The 20786-nt window shown below is 42.4% G+C and overlaps 2 protein-coding genes across 3 annotated transcripts; one reads left to right on the top strand and one right to left on the bottom strand.

Annotated features, from left to right (window-relative positions):
• Window positions 1-5073: 5073 nt before the first annotated feature.
• On the top strand, window positions 5074-18229 carry si:dkeyp-97b10.3. Of its 2 annotated transcripts, none has more exons than XM_046389276.1 (17): window positions 5074-5551; window positions 8197-8228; window positions 10256-10288; window positions 10447-10518; window positions 11087-11119; window positions 11236-11271; window positions 11563-11604; window positions 11708-11757; window positions 11863-11915; window positions 11989-12215; window positions 12437-12690; window positions 14764-14889; window positions 15026-15161; window positions 15408-15455; window positions 15564-15635; window positions 15774-16064; window positions 16867-18229. In XM_046389276.1, exons 1-17 carry the CDS (start codon window positions 5502-5504, stop codon window positions 16893-16895), a joined length of 1584 nt encoding a protein of 527 aa, XP_046245232.1. In that variant the 5' UTR covers window positions 5074-5501; the 3' UTR covers window positions 16896-18229. The 2 variants fall into 2 exon arrangements, with proteins under 2 accessions (XP_046245232.1, XP_046245233.1); XM_046389277.1 differs by lacking the exon at window positions 5074-5551 and adding an exon at window positions 5703-5852.
• Window positions 18230-18277: 48 nt separating this feature from the next.
• On the bottom strand, window positions 18278-20786 carry il12a (interleukin 12a). The gene is made up of 7 exons (XM_046389278.1): window positions 20473-20786; window positions 20185-20333; window positions 19941-20030; window positions 19587-19628; window positions 19279-19422; window positions 19093-19134; window positions 18278-18916 (listed from the first exon to the last, which is right to left on the bottom strand). Exons 1-7 carry the CDS (start codon window positions 20489-20491, stop codon window positions 18776-18778), a joined length of 627 nt encoding a protein of 208 aa, XP_046245234.1. The 5' UTR covers window positions 20492-20786; the 3' UTR covers window positions 18278-18775.

The raw sequence follows: 20786 nt of genomic DNA on the forward strand, positions 1-20786 counted from the left end.
TCCCACATCTTGGGACTCGTCCTTCTGTGGCCCCTTGAATGCACAAAGCTCCCCCAGGGCTCTGAAATATGGAATCAACAGCACAGAGAGAAAGCAGGAAGGATAAACAGAAAGAGAGGCCACGACACAACATACATTACACATAAATGCTGACAGGTTTAGTGTAATATAGAGCAATAAGTGGCGGGTTTGTGTAAGAGATGGGAGGGTGAAAGCTAATGGGAGGGAAGAAAGGGACAAGGATATTCAACTCAGAAACTTACATCGAAGTTCCCCAGAGAACGTGCAGCCTCTAAGCTATCTTTATCCGCCTTGTTGACTAAGCTATGGTCTCACTTCCTCTGTTTATTCCCTCCATCCACTTTTATGGATGTGCAGAGACAGGAAATCTGTTAACATGTGAAAACGAACAACGATCAAAACCAGCTCCCTTTAGTGACTTCTTACGAAAACCGTGTCAAAGCCAAATGCTGACATGCCTGATCTGTTAGAAAACACACAGTTTACATGCGATACACGCGTCAAATACATTGGAAACGACATACAGTACAGCTGGAAACTTTGATTTGAATATTTAGCTCAGTACAACTATTATAACTCGAAATAGCCGTGGGACATACAGTATATAGGCCGAATGTGATGCTTTCAAATAATAACTATGTTTCAAATTATACGTTTATTTGCAGGCTAATATTGGGGCCTGCTGGGGTCTGAGTAGTAAAGCTCTGTTTTTAGCCACACAAGCTGTATGGCTCTAAGGGTGGCAATATCTCAACTATGTGAAGAGTGACATCTTTGACCAGAAATTCCATAGGATAAATCCTGCTGACTCGGGTTAACCCCCTGACACTTCTTTGTGTGTTTGACGCTCAGAGGTTTGTGTGAAAACTAGTGAGTGTATTGCCGGGATGTTTATTTTCTATCTATCTATCTATTTTATCTATCTATCTATCTCCCCATTTAGAATGATTTGTCATAATGTTGGTGATCGCTCAACTTTTAATCTAGCGCCATCATCAGGTTAAAATGCGCTTTGAGCTGAGTTATAAGATAAGATAAGATGAACTTTATTGATCCCGCAGTGGGGAAATTCACCTGTTGAGGCAGCTCGCAAGGACAGAAGAGGAGTGCAAAAAGCAAAGAGTGTGCAAAAACAGTTACAAAAGAATGTAGAGGTAAAATAAATTAACAATTTACACGGCAAGTAAAAACAGTACACTATAAAGCTATATACAAGTCCTCATAAGGGAAGAAAGAGGACTAGACCATAGAATTATACAGTCTAACAGCAGCGGGAATGAAAGACCTGCGGTAGCGCTCCTTCCTACACTGAGGGTGTAGCAGTCTGCCGCTGAAGGAGCTGCTCAGAGCCTCCACTGTCTGATGCAGAGGGTGAGAGGTGTTGTCCATGATGGATGTCAGCTTGGCTAACATCCTCCTCTCACCCACCTCCTCCACGGAGTCCAGTGGGCAGCCCAGGACAGAGCTGGCCCTCCTGACCAGCTTATTTAGTCTCTTCCTGTCCCGGTCCGTGCTGCCCGGTCCCCAACAGACCACAGCATACTGAATAGCAGAGGCTACCACAGAGTCATAAAAAGTCCTTAGGAGGGGCCTGCACACTCCAAAGGACCTCAGTCTCCTCAGAAGGTGGAGGCGACTTTGGCCCTTCTTGTACAGGGCATCGGTGTTATGTGACCAGTCCAGTTTATGGTTGAGGTGGACACCCCGATACTTGAAACTGTCCACAATCTCAATGTCCAAGCCCTGGATGTTCACTGGTGTATGTGGTAATGACCTTCTCCGAAAGTCAATCACCATCTCCTTTGTTTTACTGGTGTTTAAGCACAGGTGGTTTTTGCTCACACCAGTCCACAAAGTCCACGATGACTGACCTGTACTCCGTCTCATTCCCCTCAGACACACAGCCAACAATGGCTGAGTCGTCAGAGAACTTCTGGAGGTGACATCTGCTGGTGTTGTAGGTGAAGTCCGAGGTGTAGAGGGTGAAGAGGAAAGGTGAGAGTACTGTTATGGTCAAATATGTGACGCAACAATGACATTCCTGTGTCATTTGGTTGTACTTTGAATTTAGTGCTAATTATCAGGCAAATGTTACAGTGCCAGAACACTAAGGTCAGATGCTGTTAACATTGTACCTGCTGAACTCAACAAACTAAAGTTAACTTTTAGCACCGTTTTGCCTCAGCAGGCCTGCAGCCTCTCAGAACAATGTAGTGCAAAGACTTTAAATTCCTATATTTTTAAAATCAATTTCTCACATCAGCGGTTGAAATAAAGGTGGCATAACGTCACACAGCTTCTCAGATACCAGAGGTTTGTTTTCTCATCCAAATCACAATGCGCTGAAAATAGAGAACAAAAGAAGCGTAAACTGTGTGGGTGAGATGAGAAAAACCCAGGGGACTCATAAAACATCTCAGCACAAGAGCAAAAAAAACAAAAAAAAACAAAACAAAAAAAAAAACATACGATGGCAACAGTGAATGGAGACATTTGCTGAAAACCAAAGATAAAGATAAAGAACAAACAGAAATAGGTCTTGAATAATGAAAAAGTTGCAAGTTCAGTCACATTATCGTGTACTATTAAGTCAAGTTACACTGAGCAAAACATTTTTCCCCCTTTTGATCCAAACTTGATTGCACAGGAAAGAATTTTACAGAACTACCAAGTCTAAGGCCCATGCATTATACATTACGCCGCTGTGTGGGATTGAAATCTCTCACGGCTGGACGATCTGCAGAGCCTCTTTCCCATTTTCTCTATGCAAAGGTGTTGCTCTTTGCCCCGGTTCGCCTCTCTCCAGCCTCTTTATGCAGGGCCGCAGCAGCCGTGGCTCTTTTGTCACTATGGATCTTTGCAGTGATAGCTCAGCCCTGATTGCATGAAATTGAAAGGATGTGGCGTTTCTCATGTCCAGAGTAAGAGGACACCTTTTGTGTGTGTGTGTGTGTGTGTGTGTGTGTGAATACATGTATGTTATAAAGGGAATGTTGGAGCATGGAGGGTATGGGTTTTCCTCCAGTCTCGCATGCGAGTGACTGTGTTTTTCTGTGTGTTACTTTGAGTGTGTGTCTATGTGATGGATAATGAGTCTGCACAATGAGGGCTCGTGTTAACCCTCCAGGGTGTGTGACATCATCGTTTCCAAACAGGTTGGTCGATCTGTTAAAAAAAGCTCCGTCCCAAAACACACACACACACACACACACACAGGCTTGTAATCGTAATAGTACAACAGTCAAAATTCCAGCAAATGTGCTTACTTTTTAAAATGAAAACCGTTCAATAAACTTTTGGATGGATTCAGATTATATTTTGCACAGGCATTCGTGATCAACAGAAGAGGAATCGTGATGACTTTGGTGATCCCCGGACATTTCCCCTGGCACCACCGTCAGGTCAAAGTTCTCACCTGCCAGCTGAAATATGTCAACTTGTGCTTCAGGGATTAGCATGAAATCCGGTAGACGTTCATAATCCTCAGTGGGCAAATTCGAATGATGATCTCCTGACTTTCCCTTTAGTGCCAACATGATGTTCGCATCTGTGGTCTTGAGTGATTTGTTTCCACACTGGACTGGATGGATCACCGTTCAAGTTGTCCTCAGGATGAATTATAACGTGCTTGGTGATCTCCCAGCATTTCCTGTCAAATAAGGTAAATTTTTCATTTTGTACGATGCTTTATAGCCAATCATCTGCGAAAACTGATGACTATTCTGTGATCCTCATCTGTAGTTTTTAGTCTCAAGTCAAGTTTAGTCTTCAGGCAGTCAAGTCTCGAGTTCAGATTGAGTCCGAGTTTCATGTGTCAATCTTCCATCTCTGATAATTTCATATTTTTCCCTCCTTTTCTTCTGTTCCATGATCTTATCTTTTCTCTTACTCCCTCTTTCCTCTCATCTCCTCTCTTCCTGACCTTGCCCGTCCTCTTGTCTTTTCCCCCTCTCCTCCCTCCTCTCGCTTTATCTCCTCTAATTTCCTGAGCTATTGGGGGTATTGTCTCGCCACCGAGTCTGATGTTGTGCTGTCTCCTGCTGCACCGAGGAGCTGATCTCTCCCTTTAGACTCTGAGATTTGGATAATGTCACTTAGTCATCTCTCTCTCTCTCTCTCTCTCCCTTCTCCAAGCTGCAAACTACATATCCATCCGTGAAAGTTAGACAGGTGGATGGAGAGAAGAGGAAAGGAAAAGATCAATGAGTGGCGGATCAATAGGAAAGCTCTTGATCCCTCACTCATTCCTCCCACTGGAGATCTCAGACATTCGCAGAGAGCCGTTCTTATTCTCTCTGATGGACTGTGAGCTTATGCCACAGATGGATAACTGGATTCCTTACACACATTTTATTTTAACTTTATATTGACACTCGTGTCAAATGCATGAATCTATCCTGAATGTGTTTTCTGGTGCAAGTTTTTATTTTTTTTTTCTTTCTTTTTGTGGAGGCGCGGCCTTGCTGCTGTGCTGTACTGGCTGGTTTTGTTGTCTGATGGGACATCTGGTGGTGGCTAGTCGGTAATGCAGCTTTGCAGGCTCATGTGGATGTTTTCCCGCTCAAAGTGACCTAGTTGCAGGGCGGAGTGCTGGCCTCTCTTTTTTTTTTATGTGTGGGAGAAAATTTGGGACCTACAAATATCCCTCAGATGAATGCAGGCATCTTAATTTAAAGCGTTTTGCTTGTTATTTTTCAACTCACTTCCCATGATCGCATTACTGGAATAGCTTTGTAGCTTTGTAAACTTTAGGCCCTATGCATAAAATGTGAATATTTATATGAGCTCTAAAAAAAATGTTATAACTGCACCAACGACAGGGGCAGACATGTACCTCATTCACTGGCGTATAAAGTGTAGCATTAAACATCTTCTTTCCTATCACTCTACTCTTTGTATATGGAAAAAAGTGGTAAAAGGCCGGTTGTAAATCATCAACACAAAGCCCGTGCTAAAGGCGGGATGCTGCACCAGCCCACACGTGACCGGTCATTGATGTGCTTTCACGCACTGCGCTGCAACTGCGTGGCATCGCCGATGCAAAAAAAGCTGCGCCTCTTGTTGTGAGCGGCGCAGCACTGAGCAGCATGATGTAACGATCGGCTCGTATGTTATCTTTTGCTTTTTGATCGCATACGAGAGCAGTAGTTTGTGAGAGGAAACAATGCATCCACATCCAAATCCACGGCGCTGAACGACTGGCTGCTCTTGTTCTGTTTGGATTCGGGAAACGTGTGTTTTCGTTTTGTCAAATCCAGATGTTTTGGAGGGACACTGCAGCCAGAGGCAAACAAAGTGAGGTGAAGTTGCTCAGCCACGAGGGATCAGATTACCATTACTGCGCCGATTACTGCCCAGAGCTTTATTGAGTCACTGATAGCAGATGGTAGGGTCGTATACAGGTGGGTTTATGCGCAGGTGCTGCACGCCGTGGACGAACCGAAAGTATAACGGGGTTTGGTTACAGAGAGAGGAGGAGGATGGTGGCGGAGATGGCGAACAGTGGAGCGGCTTGTCACCTGGAGGACGGGTAAGACTTCGTGTTTTTACCCCGAGGAAAACATTTAAATGTCTAGTGGCTTTAGATCGGTGTCGCTGCTTCGTCGCGTACAGTGTGGACAACATGATGTCTGTAGGAAGTGTGTGTGTGTGTGTGTGTGTGTGTGGGGGGGGGGTCAGTCAGTCAGGAAGTGGTGTCTTTTGTTGCTGTCGATTAAGGGCTCATCTGTCTGCTGTTGCGTTTGAAGGCAAAGAAACGCATTTTTACGACTAGAGCCTCCTGGTTGTAGGTGATGTTAAAAATCACCGTGGATGCGAAGGGAAAGTAAAGAGTGAGTCAGGATGTGTTTGTTTGGACTCTCTGCGTCGCACGCTGCCGTGTTGTTACTTTGTGATGAGTCACTAACAACAAATAGCATCGCGTAGCTCGTAGACACCGTGAGCCTGCAGAGTCTGTCTGTCTGTCTGTATGATTGGAAGCAGTTGTTTGACAAAGTAACACAATAAATCTAGGTTAAATACACACGTTAATACTTAAAGCAGTGCTGCAGTGAAGAAAAATAACCGTATGTGTTGATCCCAGTGTAAGCTCATCAACCAGTGGGCTACAAACAAGCTCTTAAATATCACTTCCTGCAGTTTTTCATTATGGTTGATGGCACTACTATGAAAAACATGTGCCACGTGACACACATGTTTTAACTGTTAAAATGGTTTTTCTGTCATGCAGCAACTGAGGATAATCATCATTTGATCCCCCCCCCCAGTCTCTGTACACGCTGGGTATAGGTTACATTCTCGGCCACAGGCAGGTGAGGTGACACCTGAGTCATTGTCGTCTGTGTTGTTGCCATGGTATCATTCACCTGTTGATGAGGGCTGGAAAAGTACCCGCATAAACAAGAAAACAGGCAGGGTTTTCGCAAACATTGTTGTACTACTGCTCAGAAAGATGATCAGTGAAATCAGAATTGAACATCCACGAGGAAGTCGTTTAATTCAAAAGGAGCAGGACGGCATTTGCTTTTATCTGTATATGGCCCACTAAACATCAGAGTGAAAGTGATTAGGTTTAATATTAATGACCGAAGGTTAGCAAAGGTCAACATTTTGTTTTGTACTCTTGTGTATTAGGTACGGGCCGACTGACGGTTTTTTGTTTATCTACACACAGATGTCCTTGTCTCTTCATTGTGTTTATGAGAAGTTGTAGGAAGCATGCAAATGTTATGGCCTTTATCTCTCAGCCAGACGCAGACCAACACCCTCACAGTCGGCAGATAGAAACAAGTGAGAGCAGAGAAAGTCTGAGAGGTCGCGCTGCCAGGTTTTTATTTTCGTTGTCTGAAAACATTGTGGGAATGAAGAGATAATTACCATGGCAACAAATGAGCGTCACTGTTCTTATAGTTTGACTGTCTGGCACAGAAGCCGCCAACGGGTTGACCTCGAAGAGGAGAAAACAGTGTTTCCTGGGCAGATGTTTCAGAATAAAGGAAGCCACAGTGCCTTATCAGGATTAACAGATGGCAAAATAAAAGATCGCAGTTTGGTCAGGCTTAATGATGCAAATATCCTTATGTATCATTTTGCTTTTGATCACCCAGTTGTGCTCTTTTCGGAAAAGACTCAGCATATGACCCACTTTTGCATGCTTGCTGGCGGTGAACTCGTCCCCCCCCCTCCACCCCTCCCAACTGATCTCAGGCGTGTTGCCTCTTGTTGAAGACTCAGACTGCGTCAACAGGTTGCTCCAGTCAGACCCAGCTTCTGAACCATTTAAACACATAAACTTGGCTCATTGTTTGTTTGGCGCACAACATTCCTGGATAGTCACGCAAATATCAGAACGATTCAGCGAGCTAAACAGCCAGGAGGAACCGACACTGATGTCAGCTGTGCACCGTGGTTGAAACCGATGTTAATAATGGGAATTTCTTTTTGATACCGATGTGTGTCACACTGTGTAAAGATGGATGCAAAACCACATGCAAAGTAATCAAAATGATGATCAGTGCAGTGAGTTGTGTTCCCCCGTTAGCTGTTACATGCTTTCATGTGTGTAAAAAAAAAAAACAACAACAACAACTTTCATTCAGTTATTTTAATTACAACATGCTGGGAAATGATAATTAATTGACCACAGTGCTGTAAAATGAAGACTCCACATGATCGTATTACCACAATATGGTACCACTGAAAGTAAATAAATGATTAAATTGAACGTGAATCATCCAGCTCCTCTGACGTCTGAAGTTTAGTTATGAAAGCGCCATGAAAGTGTGAATCGGACAGGTTTTGTTTAATGGCAGAAGTAGTCAGCCGGTATCTTCCTATGGCTGGTTTCCTGTGCCATCAAGACTGCTCCGAAAGTGGGTCAGAGCGGGAATTCGGCTGGGAACATGAACCTTTTCATTTGACAGGATGAGTTGGTGTCAGGAGCGCGAGAAATTGAGATGCAGTCAGATTGTACACACTTCCTGTTTTTCTAATTCAGTCACTGTGTTCCTGTGTGAAAGCAGAAGTGCCACAAGAGCCTGCAGCTGCACAATTTTAAGAGCCACCGCTTCCAACCTCTAAATTCTTCCATAATTGTCATCCCACATCCCATATGACTCCTGGTGAACTCTCCGTGTAGTTTCAAGTTTTCTGAATGTTATCTCCTCTGCCCTACAGAGACGGAGATATCCCTGCGCCTGAAAACAAAGGTAAACATCAACCCATTTTTCATTTCTTCCCTCCCCCTCACTTCTGGTTTCTCTTACTCTTTCCACTTTCCAACTGAGCACATGTTGGGTTACGTGTGCCTGCACTGATGTTGTTATTTTTATATGGTGATTGTGCTTGAGGATCCTCAGGATTCTTTTTAATATTTAAAAGCTGTGCATCCTAATCCATTATTCCTCACCACTGTAGCTTCCCTTCCTTTCTTTGGGCCTTCCTGCCTTTCTCTCGGCTCACTGTTTGGCCTGCCTGATTATCCATATCTTTTATCCTAAATGGCAGGAAAATTTCTACACAGTCATGCAAAAACCCCAGTTTTGCATTTGCCATTTTTAATACTGCATTAATTCTTTTTTGTTATGTATCGCTAAGGTTTGCATTTCTATCCCAAGTGAGACCTTTTTCTCTCACGATGACAATTACAATACATCAGCTCAAGATACTGCCAGTAGGGTTTACAGATCCAGTCCCTGTTTTTCCCACATTTAAAACCTGGATACCACACTGTGTGGAACTCATTAGGATAATTTTTCTATAAGGCAACATGAGACGAGAGATTGCTGCGCTGCTAACAACCACATGGTCTGCTGTGTCGTAATGGATATAACACAGAACAGAAACACTGACTTTTATAATGACATTGACCAAGGAACTGTGTTTATTGTGGTTTAAACGGTTATAGTTCAGCCTTTTTCTGTTCTTGGTGTTGCCATTTTGTTTTACACCAGCAGATGGCAGCAACACCTTTGAAACTATCCAGATATTTAAAGCTGTAAACAAAGTGTGTGTGAGTGTGTGGAGGCGCTTGTGTATGCATGCGCATGTGTGTCTCTGTGTGGGTGTTTGCGCTACACCTTGTTTGTCAGTCTGATGAAGGGAAGCGGCCATCCCAGAGCGAAGAGGGATGCCTGCTGGCTCGGCTGAGACAGCGGCATCGAGGGGAGAGAGAGAGAGAGAGAGAGAGAGAGAGATGGGCCTTAGGAGGCATATGAGGACAAGGAGAGAGAGTGCAGAGAGAGGGGAAACAGACAGATTGAGCAGAGTGGAGGAGAGAGATTGATGAGGGAGGTGCCGCGAGTGGAGTAGGGATGGCAGCATCTGCTTGTTAGTCTAAGATAAACTCTGTGGGCCAGAGAGGATGGGCTCCATCCATTAGACGGCCAGGCACTCAGCCAGATGGCCGAGAGGAGAAGCAGCTCCTCTGGACCCATCTGTATAAATGTGCCAGAATGTTAATGCATGGCACTTATCACAGGCTTCTTCACATGGTGCCACAGTTTCAGCTGCTAAGGAATGATGGATATGTAAAAACTGGTGTTGTAAGTCAGACTGAGGGTTTTTTTTTTTTAAATGACTAATATGGATGAAGAGCGTGTTTAAAAACACACGCACACAGTAGACAAACGCATGAGTAAAGGTGAAGGTCTCTCACTGGGGCCGCACCTGTTAAAGGTTTTTCTGTGACAGGTTTTTCTACGTGTGTCTCTTATAACTTTCCTTATGTAGGGAAAGTTTTAAAGAGTACAAGCGCAGAGACGAGTTTAGCAACAGAACACGTGGCTGCACCTGAGGATTTTTTCTGCATTAGGTAGGCTTTGGTGTGTGAGAAAGTAAAGTAGCAGTGTCTGAATATTTTCAGCACGAATGCTTTTCCCCCGACTCAGTAACGTATTGGTTTTGCAGAACTATTTATAGATACAGACTTTATTGTTGGGTGCTGCTTGCTCCTGTTTTTACTGGTTGCTGTTCAGTTTAAGTGAACCTGAGATACTCACATGACTTTTCTCTTTCTGAAACTTTGTGTTCAATGACAGAAAAGTCACGCACTAACCATGAAACCACAAAAAACGTAGTAGTAGTAATTTCCTGTCAATGATCATTGGCTCAACAGGTATTAATAATGACTCAGTAATAGGAATGACTAATATGACAGATATGGGTCACATTTAGATGTCAGTGTTTTACTGGTCGAAACAGGACTAACCTTATAACTATTACTGATATGTTGCAGATAATCTTACAGAAAGTGACAGCAGTAGTTCAGGTAAGAGCTAATGTCACACCAAAGCCTTTTCCACAGTACTCAAACATCATCTGCAGAAATTCATTTTTTTTATGTATAATTTTTCTTTTATGCGTCCTTTTTACTCACCATTCATTGGAAACACTGCACACTGATTTGCATACTGATTTGTCGAACAGAGAACGCGGGAACGTCCGCCGAGGACAGCTCAGAAGATGAAGAGGAGGAGGAGGATGAGGAAGAGGATTCTGGTGAGAGACACACTCCATCACGGCTCGTGTCTTTAAAGGAGCACACTGACGTTTTGTGAAATTTGCTTTCTTCCAAGTTAGATGGGAACATTGATGCCAGACTCACGTCGGAATGTTAAATATGAAGCTACATCTTAGCTTAGCTTAGCTTAAAGACTGGAAACAGGGGGAAAACAACTAGCCTGGCTCTGTGCAGGAGTAGAAAATACTCTTACAAGCACCTCTAAAGCACACACGTAAACATGATACATCTAATTTCTCTAAATTAAAGTTTGAAAACCAAATTTTATTATTTTACAATGTCAGTGTCTTGGCCTGGAAGCTCTAAAGGAGCTTTAAAGGTGTTGGTGGGCAGACTTTGGTCTGTTTCCGTGGACCTTTTTTCGGCCTTTATGCTAAGCTAGCTGAGCTTTAGTGGCTGCTAGTGCTAGCTACACGTGTAACCCAACAGACATGTGAGAAGTGAGTGGTTTTCTCATCTAACTCTGAAAGAAAGTGGCTAAGTGTGCAATACTAATTTCTGTTGTGTCCCATCCCTTCTTATTTCTCACATTTTAACTTTCACCAGAGGGCTGTGCTGAGAAGGATGGAGAAGAGGAAGGTAGGAACTATTATCAGCACTAGAAAATCTGTGTAATTCAAGTATTTAACCAAGTTAAAGAGCGAGTGATGTTCAAACAGTTCAATGAAGTTAATCTTCTACATGTTTCTTTGCAGATAATGAAGAGGTTGATGGAGAGGAGTTTAAAAATGGTGCGAAACTTCACGAAACAACAAAGTCGACAAAATATCGAGAAACTGGTCTGCTCTTCAAAACTGTCTGTTTGTTGTTTATATCACATCTTAATGACAGCTATCTGACATAACTATGCTACAAAATGCAGGCCTCTGCTAGCTTTTCTGAAACCCAGAATTTGATCCGACCTGTAATTGAGCATGTTCTTCCGCCCTGCAACCAAAAAACTCAGCCACAAACAGGAGATATCGTCCTCTTACAAATGATTTTCATATAATAATATTGAATTGTATTATTTTGCCCTCTAGAGTCCGTCCCCAGACCTGAAGTAAAGGTTTCAAATGGAAAAGGTAGGCAGATATTAACAGATGATGATGATGTTAGAGCACACCAAACCTTCTGTTGTTCATGTTCCTTGTAAATAATCCTGTTTTCCGTCATACGCCCCGACAGACGAGAGGCACTTCAGACTGTGCTGTGAGAAATGCAAAGCCATCCAGCAGGTGAGCCCACAAAGCTTTTTTTGTCTGGTGTGCCTTTCATTCATCTGAATGTAGGAGGATCAAGTCTAAGTAGTTTTTCATTTTTGACAATCATTTGTTTGACAGAGTCATGGCAATGAGCTGGTTACCCCCAGGAGGATCAGCAAGGGACGATTACAGTGAGTGTGACTGTCTGTGCACATTTCTGTTGATTCGGTATGTACAGCATCACTGACTGCGTGTGTGTTTTAGGGTGCAGCTGGAAGGAGAGGGCACATACGAATGTTCGCTCACCGGCCTGGTGTTTGAAGCATCGGAGCGGGTTCTTGTGCGGTACTCAGTTTTGTCCTGGTCCAAGTTCGCCTCCTTCCTCCGGGACTCCTGGAAATTTGCTGGACCCATCTTTAATGTGGACACAGTCAACAAGGACGCGTCTGTCCTCAAGTCCATCCAGTTCCCTCACTCTGTCTGCATTGCAGGTGAGGCTCTCTGTGGTGACTTTATGGCCCATTAGGAGGTTATTTTGAATTTAGCTGAAAATGAGATAAAATTCTTAATTATTAATTGAGATTTTGACCCATCCTTAGGCTTTTACACAAAATGTGTGATTTCAGTGTGGGTCATACTCTTTTTATCTACCATTTAAAGCCACTCCAGATGAAACATAAAACCTACTTTCCCCCTTGTTACCTCCACACAGATCCGGATAGTGAGATGACATTCAGTGTCCTGCACATGAAGGACAACCGTCCACTCATTGAGCCAACAGTGGACCACTCAGGTAGCCATGTTAAGTGGAATGTAACATCCCTGTCACCCGTGGGTCCCATCATTCAGACAAACCAGTCTGTCGAGCACCACGGAGTGGTCCTGGTCTACAAGCAGCTGGGCAGTGACAACAACAACTACAGCTTCCATGTCTATCTGGCCACCAACAGTTCATCTGACATCAAGGCAAGCGTTGGTGAAAGCTGTGTGTGCCTTATTGTTACAAAATGCAGTGGATTGTTCACAGTTTTTCTACTCCTTGCTTCACCAGTGGACCACTCTGGGCTTTCATTAGTCTTTACTTGCATTTTCAAAACTGACAAAAACACAGCGGCTTTGGTCAGATTTCTCCATAACCTTCTATATGTGTAGGATTCTGATTGATTTTATCTCTGACGTAATGGGAAACAAACATCTATTTTAATCTGTAAGTTTGACATGCTAGGGTCATGACTCAAAGAAGAACCTAAAGGTTTCTTCCACCATCTGCCTACTCAGGATGCAGTAAAAAATACAGCAGTACACACAAGGTTATGGTGTTAATACCTGAATATACACACACACACACATCTGTTAAATCTAAAGAATCTTCCACACTGCAGTAGATTTCGTTCCAATTTCTTATGCATATGGTATGAAAATCCTTAACGATCCACTGTTAAAATAATGCCAAAGTCAAAGTGACCACCTCATTATGACTTTTCACTTCAAAAAAACTTTGTGTTTTAATTGAGGAAGTTTTTCCTTGGCATGCAAACTAAAAACAAAAAAACCCTTTCATCCATGCCTGTGCACAAATATTCCATTCTTGAGACCGGTGTCACCTGAGTCTCCCTAAATTTTTCAATCATGATTTTGCATCATGCTAGCTACATTATTGACTGGATAAAACTCCAGCAAAATGCCTATGAATGAAGTCAGTATTTAATACAAGAGCCGCAACGTAACTTTCACTTCTGCAGTTTAATTTTGGAACTGGCACTGGCTTTGATACTACAGTATAAAGACTACAGAATACATTCCAGGTTTGTGTAATACACTAAAGCAAAGATCTGACAGAAAGTTGTTGTGATGATGTTATACAGTATATCACAATGCAAAAAATGGGATATATTATATTATTTGAAAGCGGAAATCTCAGCACCTAGTCTGGTGATCATTGACCGGTATTGGTAATTAGTCAGAGTTATGTACTGGAATCGATGCCAACGGTGTGTATCTTACTGTAAATTCTCCCTTTAATAATGACACCAGCATGACAATAATGCTGAGTCATTTTATGTATTTTTTTTCTCACATGCCTTTATTGGGTTTTGCAGTGAAATTAATAACATACAAAATTCTCGGAATTGAAAGTAACGTTCTGCGGTTTATCTACCGCAAACCTCACCCCAGCCCACGCTGACTCCATTCTCGTAAACCTCTTCTCACACCACTAACCAATCCCTTATCATCTTGGATGATGATTCCCTCTACCTACCTCTATTGCGTTACATAAGACTCCATGAAGTACACTATATGGACAAAAAGTATTGGGATACACCTTTGGGTTTGGGCTCAGCCCCTTGCTTCCAGTGAAAGGAAATATTAATGCTTCAGCATATCAAGACAGTTTGGAGAATGCTGTCCTTCCAACTTTGTGGCAACAGTCTGGGGAAGTCCCTTTTCTGTTCCAGCATGACTGTGCCCCAGTGCACAAAGCAAAGTCCATAAAGATGTGGTTGAATGAATTTGGTGTACTCTTGACTGGCCCACACAGAGTCCTGACCTCAACCCCATCCAACACCTTTGGGACGAACTGGAACAGAGACTGTGAGTCAGGCCTTTTCGTCCAACATCAGTCTCTGACCTCACAAATGCTCTACTGCATGAATGGGCAAATATTGCCCCTGAAACACTCCAAAATGTTGTGGAAAGCCTTCCCAGAAGAGGGGAAGCTGACATAGCATGGGGGGGGGGGCAACTCCATATTAATGTCTCTGTATTTAGAATTTAATATCATTAAAGTCTGTTGGTGTAATAGTCCCAATACTTTTGTCCATATTGTGTATATCTAAATTAGAAGACCAAAACTCTCATTATTGTGGGAACAACCAATACGTGCACGTAGACAGTGGGTGACTGACTTTTGTTGTTTTCTGAGACGCATTCACTTTTCCATCTCTCAAATGTGCAGAAGTTATTGGATGTTAATCACCATTCAGCCTGCTCATCATCTGTCAACTCATCTTGTCTTCCTGTTGTCCTCATGTAAACCAGGATATAGCCAAACAGGTGCGGGGCTACAAGAATCGTTACATTCGGATAGAGAAGCCTCCCACATGTAAACTGGATGAGGGGACGTATCGTCTCATGAGCGAGCCGGAGGGGGAGATCAGACCTCAGGTGTTTCTCTTTGCATACACATGCGTGAAGTCCTTTATATTGCAACCTATCATTTGGTGATTATTATCATCATGTTTGTTATGCCCTGACTACACAGTGATATTGTTTTAAATTCTGATTATGTGTCCCTGTGCAGGATTTGAAATTCACCCTTGCGGTGACTAAGATGAAAGGCTACTTTGAAGCTTTCTTCGAGCAGCCTCCTCCCTTTAAATTGTCTCTCATAGAGATTAACACTGAGGAGACTGTATGGTCGGCCACAATCAGAGAAGGTACCAGTGAATGTTATCACGCTGAATACGATTGGTGTTTTGCAAAAAACATCTTGGTTCTGAGGCTAAAATCAGGTTATATTTGTCTCAAAAGTCAATTTTGTCTGTGTTTATTGATCAGCTGACAGTAACAGGAAGTATCTCCGACTTAAGATTCACTTGGTGTTTCAGAGTTTATTTGTATGGTTGTAATTTGGTCTTTGCTCCAGAGTGGTGGTGATGATCTTATTTTTTCTCTCTTTTTAGGTGACTGTGTGGATAACACAGAGAAGAGGCCAAGGAAGAGGACGAACAGTGAGTTTCTTGTTGTTCCTAAGAAGATTTGTCTCTCACATCTTGTTCTCAGCTTCTGCAGACGGACTCTTATCTTACCTTACTGTCATATCCGTCTCTCTCACGCAGGCAGGCAGAGGAGCAGCAGCCCCTCAGAAGAAGAAACAGCTTGTAAAAGACCTCGATGGCAGGACGAGTCAGGTTAATTTCCATTTCTTTTGCTAACTATACTGATTTCAGAACAACTTTCTTATTCCTCATTGAGTTCAACAAAAACCAGCCCACACATGAGCCTGTCTAAAACTATTCTGAAATTAAGCATGTGGCCGTGTTTTCCAGATGGAGTGAAAACAGTGATGACTCAGGGCCGGGACATGTCAGAGAAGCAGCTACTGCAGGTGGCCAAGCGGCTCGGGAAGGAGTGGAAGCAGGTGGCCATCTATCTAGACTTGAACTCCAGGGAGCTGGATGAAATCCAGGCAATGGAGAAAGATGTGACCATGCAGAAGCTGAAGATGCTGGTGGAGTGGAAGAGCAGGAGGCGGCCGGGGGAGGCCACGGCGTTTCACCTTTGGAAAAGTGTGGAGGAACTCGATGACTTGCCAAATGAGGTCCATCAGACACTGCAAGGTAATACAATAAAAAAAGCCATAAAAAATGAGCTAACAACAATAAGTGTTTACAGTCATGCTAACTGCCCTTTGAGGCTGTGTTCGGGTACAACTGTGCTTTGAGCTAAATGCTAACCTCATAATGCTAACATGCTGACATGGGCCAAATGCTGATGTATTGCAGGTATAATATTACCGGTAAGCATGTTGGCCATCTTGGTTCAGTTTGTTAGAATGCTAACATTTGATAATTACTGCTAAACATTTATGGGAATGTCATTAGTTTTGCAGCTTTTTGGTCATAAACTAACATACTGGATAAAATCAAGTTTTAGCTGATGATGATGATGTTGATGGATTAAAAGTTAGCCAAAACCAAAGCTGGTGTTTTTCACCCTCTGGGGAACCCATGTAAAGGTAGTCGAGGTATTTCACTTTCGAAGTGTTCAACCAACCGACCAGTATTGCCTTCCACAGAGTCACACAGATATCTAAAAAACATTTTCTGGGTACAATTTTTCACCTGCAGGAAAGCGACATGATATTGGTAACCTGCCTGGAGCCAAAGCTGTGTATTACTTAACACAGTCTGCTCGTAAATGTGTTGCAGGAGGAATGTCAGAAATGTGAACTCACTATATTGTCTTACCTACCTATAAGTACTTAAAAGATGGGGAGTTACAGTCTTAATCTCCAGTTTTGCTGCCATAGATCTAGAGGAGATTACCACAGTGTACTGTCCTGGATGAGGTTAACAACCTGTGATATCCATGTGTGCTTCTTTTGAATCTTACACTTGTTTGTTGTGTCTGTTTTTTCAGAAATGATGGACAGTCGAGCAGCTAAGTGAGAGAGAGACTTGACTTTGGGTAACTGTCGCATTCATCATCGGGAAGAGAAAGAAAAATCTCAGGAACACAACTCAGCAGGGTTGACCCATGGACCAAACGTCAGCTCTTCTGTCAGTTTGTGTTTCTCTTTTGAATATTTTCTTGATATTGAAACCTGTTTTTGAGACTGATTTTTATATTGTTGCATTCCTTGGAAATGGCCGCTATCGTAGCTTTGGATGGGCATTTTCCCTGATTTTGTTCAAATGTAGTCATTTCAGTCTGTAATGAATATAGAACCTTTCAGTACCTGAAGTTTCCTTTGCGTAGCCACAGTTTGTCGCTCAGCATTATCAGGTTCAGCAATGACCAGTAGAGGTGTGGGGGGGTCATTGAGGTATTTAGTAGCTAATTATGTAGCCAGTAACAGATGAAAATGTAGGTGCTGCAGTGTTGAAACTGCAAAACATGGGGAAAAAAAATCCAACCTGTATATCTTGTTTCACTTTTAAATGTTTTGGGGACTTTTTATAAAAAATAATCAGGCGTTGTATCACATGCACGTGCATGTGACTCTTACGGACTAAATTGCATTTTTATATTTGCACACACTGTGTATTGTAAATAGTTTGTTTTTTTTTACCAAATTTTTTCATTCTGTGATCTATTTTTTTAAGTCTTTTTTTTTGTCTGTTTATGCCTGTTTGTGTTTTTATTTGACAACTCTGAGCCTGAAAAACTAAACTGAGTTGCGTAAATATGTTTATTTTGTTTAACTTGAATTATGCATACATTCCTGTGCTCCTCTGACTGGAACACACATCTTGTGTTTGTTACCTATAAATGTTGTTTTTGTGGATTACAAAAGTGCACACCGTGGAAAACAAAAAAGAAAAACCCCACAAATCCCAAGTATTTGGATTCAGGGCTGAATTTAAGTATTCTAATTGTGTGAGTGCAGCTACAGCCTGGCAACAAAGACGAGTCACAGACGAGGTTCATTTCATAGCTGTAGAGTTTATAACACTTAAGGTTTGAAAAGAAAAAGCAAACCTATACTGTAAACTGCCTGTGGCAACTTTGTGTCTGTCGTACTTATTTTCAAATGATGCTGTCCCAGTCATGTCAACACTATGCGGGGGAAAGCTGCAGATTTTTTTGTGTCTTACTTGTCGATGTCATGCAGTAATGATTACATTCACAGAAAAGAGTTGCTTCTTTAAACCACTTGCCACCAACAGTCCAGTCCGTCCCTTTTGCACTTGTGTCCTTCATGTCTGAGTCCCACTGAAGAACTGTGGAATCTTTGGAATCAAGCAAATGTCAGCTGAATAAAACAAGAAAAGACCTCCTGGATGTTTTGTTCAACCTCATTTCTTCAGTTCTGTTGTCTTCGATTAACTGCCATCACTTCCGTTTTCATTTGCACCCGCTTTCATTCATAAATCACTTCCACTTCAGTGCTTGATACCAAAAGAAAGTTTATTATAAATAACAATAAATAACATTACAGGCCATCAAATAAATAAATAAATACATATATAATAAATACTTAAATAGTAAATAGATAAATAGTTACATTCCCCCAAATATTGGAATACATTCATACATGTATATTGGCCAACATGGCCTCCACTGCAAACCTCAGCAATAGTTTGACTGTTGTTCAGCTTCCACTGAGGTTGGAGTCTGGCCAACTAGCTTATGCTTGAGCAGTAATCATGCAGACGATTGTGCAGCATGTGCAGTGTAAAGACCTACTTGGCTAATAGTTGTAAAATATGATAGTGAGTGGTCAGGAGGGCTTGTTCAGTTGTGATAAATTAAAGGGGTTGTCACATTATGGTATGATTGGAATGATGATGAAGATGATGATGATGATGATGCTGCTGCAGGATGTTTACTGCCTGTGGTCTCCTGAGGAGATGTAGCCCATGGCTCTGTTGATGGTGATGGTTCGGGTGTAGAAGCCCCTCATCATCTTACACATCTTCTGCCTGTTAGTGAAGGTGTCATCCCCAAACATCTGGGCAGCTTCCTCCTAGAAGACAATGCCCAAGGAGACAACATAAATACATAATAATCACCTGCCAGTTTGCCAAAAGAAAAAAAAACACCCAAATTTCCCTGTGTATCTTCTGTATAAGTTTTCCTCTTGAAGACTGTAAGATGAGAAGTAAATAAGGAACAAACAAAAAAGAAGGAATCGAAAAATACCTCCAAAGAGTCGCTCTCTCCGTTCGGCATCAGGGAGCAGTTCTGTATAAACCAAAAAAGATTTCGTCAGGCAGCCTTCAAATGTTATTTCCCAGTAGATTCTCTCTCACTTTCTCTCTTTAAATCACAGCTCTTTTCTCTCAGTTTTTTTTTTTAACACCTCCCACACATGCATAATAAACACACCTTCCTCAGGCTCTGGATTATTCCCAGAGTTGGCCTCAGAAGTGGAACCTCCTGCTCAGGACTCCTGAGTGAGGAGCTGATGTAGGACTGAAAAATGGCAGCGTAGTGGTCCAAGTCCTTCATGATGTTCCTCAGACATTCACTCTGCCGGGACAAAAAAAACAAGAAAAATCACCCATCAGTCATATGTCTGAGAGTGTGAGAACAATACGTGTTTGATTAGTTGTGTAACAGAAAATTTGTGGTAGCAGATTTTCAACAAATGCAAAAACTATTTTAAATGTATTTAGAAAGAAACTGAAGCATACCTCACTGAAGGATGGATTTTTTTGCATCATACAACCTGAGTTCTGTGAGGGGGGGAAAAAAACAATTTTTAATGAATTTAGTGAATTTATTTTACTGGTCATATCAGGTGCCCATAACCATCTTTGTATAATAAACTTGACTCATTAAGACAGAGTGAAAGCTTAGCTGAACATATTCGGCTTGAGGCTCCATAAATGTGTCCAAAAGCATTTTTTTGAAAAGTGTAAAAATGTGTGGTTCATATTTCCTTTCCACACACACACACACACATACACAAAAAGCAAAGTCAAAGCTGAACTGGTCTTGAACAACAATTCAATGTTTATATGACTTGAAAAATCAACAAGTGTCACCTGAGTCAGAATGGGTGCGCAGGCCAGGACTGTCTCGGTTTTACTGCTCACCTCCACATTATCGGAGGTGATGCCGAAGCACAAAACATCCTGTAACACAAAATGCGTATTTTAAATAATACCAAACTACCGTACAGGCGTATGTGACAGAGTAAAGGAAAGAAGTGCTAATGGTGGTGGGGGGCACAAACAGGGTACTCATCCCAACATAAACGTAAAAAAAAAGAAAAAGATCCGTACTCACACTTTTCAGAAGCTCTGTGGCATTCAGCAGGAGATTCCTGAAGAGCAGTGCGCAGCTTTCGCACTGCTCTGAGCTCAAAGTGCGCACCGGGAGTCCTGTGGACGTGCGCCAGCTCAGGGTCAGCAGGAGCAGCACACAGCTGGAGAAGCCTGCACGGCAAGAGAACAACAAGCATCAAACACATGGAGCTCAACGCAGCCCCAGCTGATGCTCAGCACAACAGACGTGATGTGGAAAATAGCACAGTATCTCATGTCTTAAGTCAGTGTTTCGGGCTCGCTGACTTACAGAGATTAAAAGGTGACATCTTCCTGATCAGATAAAGTTATCTCTGGTCGAGCCGGGTCAATCAGTAGCACTGTGTTGCTCCCTTCTTATCTGTTGGATTTATATATGTTCTCGGGGGATTCCCTCGGCCGTCGGTGGGAGCACAGCAAAAAGGAAACCAAACCCCATGTAGTTTCCTCGTGGCGTTGAGTAAAAGAAAAACGGAAGTAATGTTTGTTTCAAATTTGAGCGAAAGCGTCCAAGGGAAAGAAAAGTCAACTCAAAGTGTGATGTACCTGGGATCTTGTCTAAATTTAGTAACAGATGTTTTTTTT

This window comes from Scatophagus argus, chromosome 5 (assembly GCF_020382885.2).
Source record: "Scatophagus argus isolate fScaArg1 chromosome 5, fScaArg1.pri, whole genome shotgun sequence".
Classification (NCBI taxonomy): Eukaryota; Metazoa; Chordata; class Actinopteri; family Scatophagidae; genus Scatophagus; species Scatophagus argus.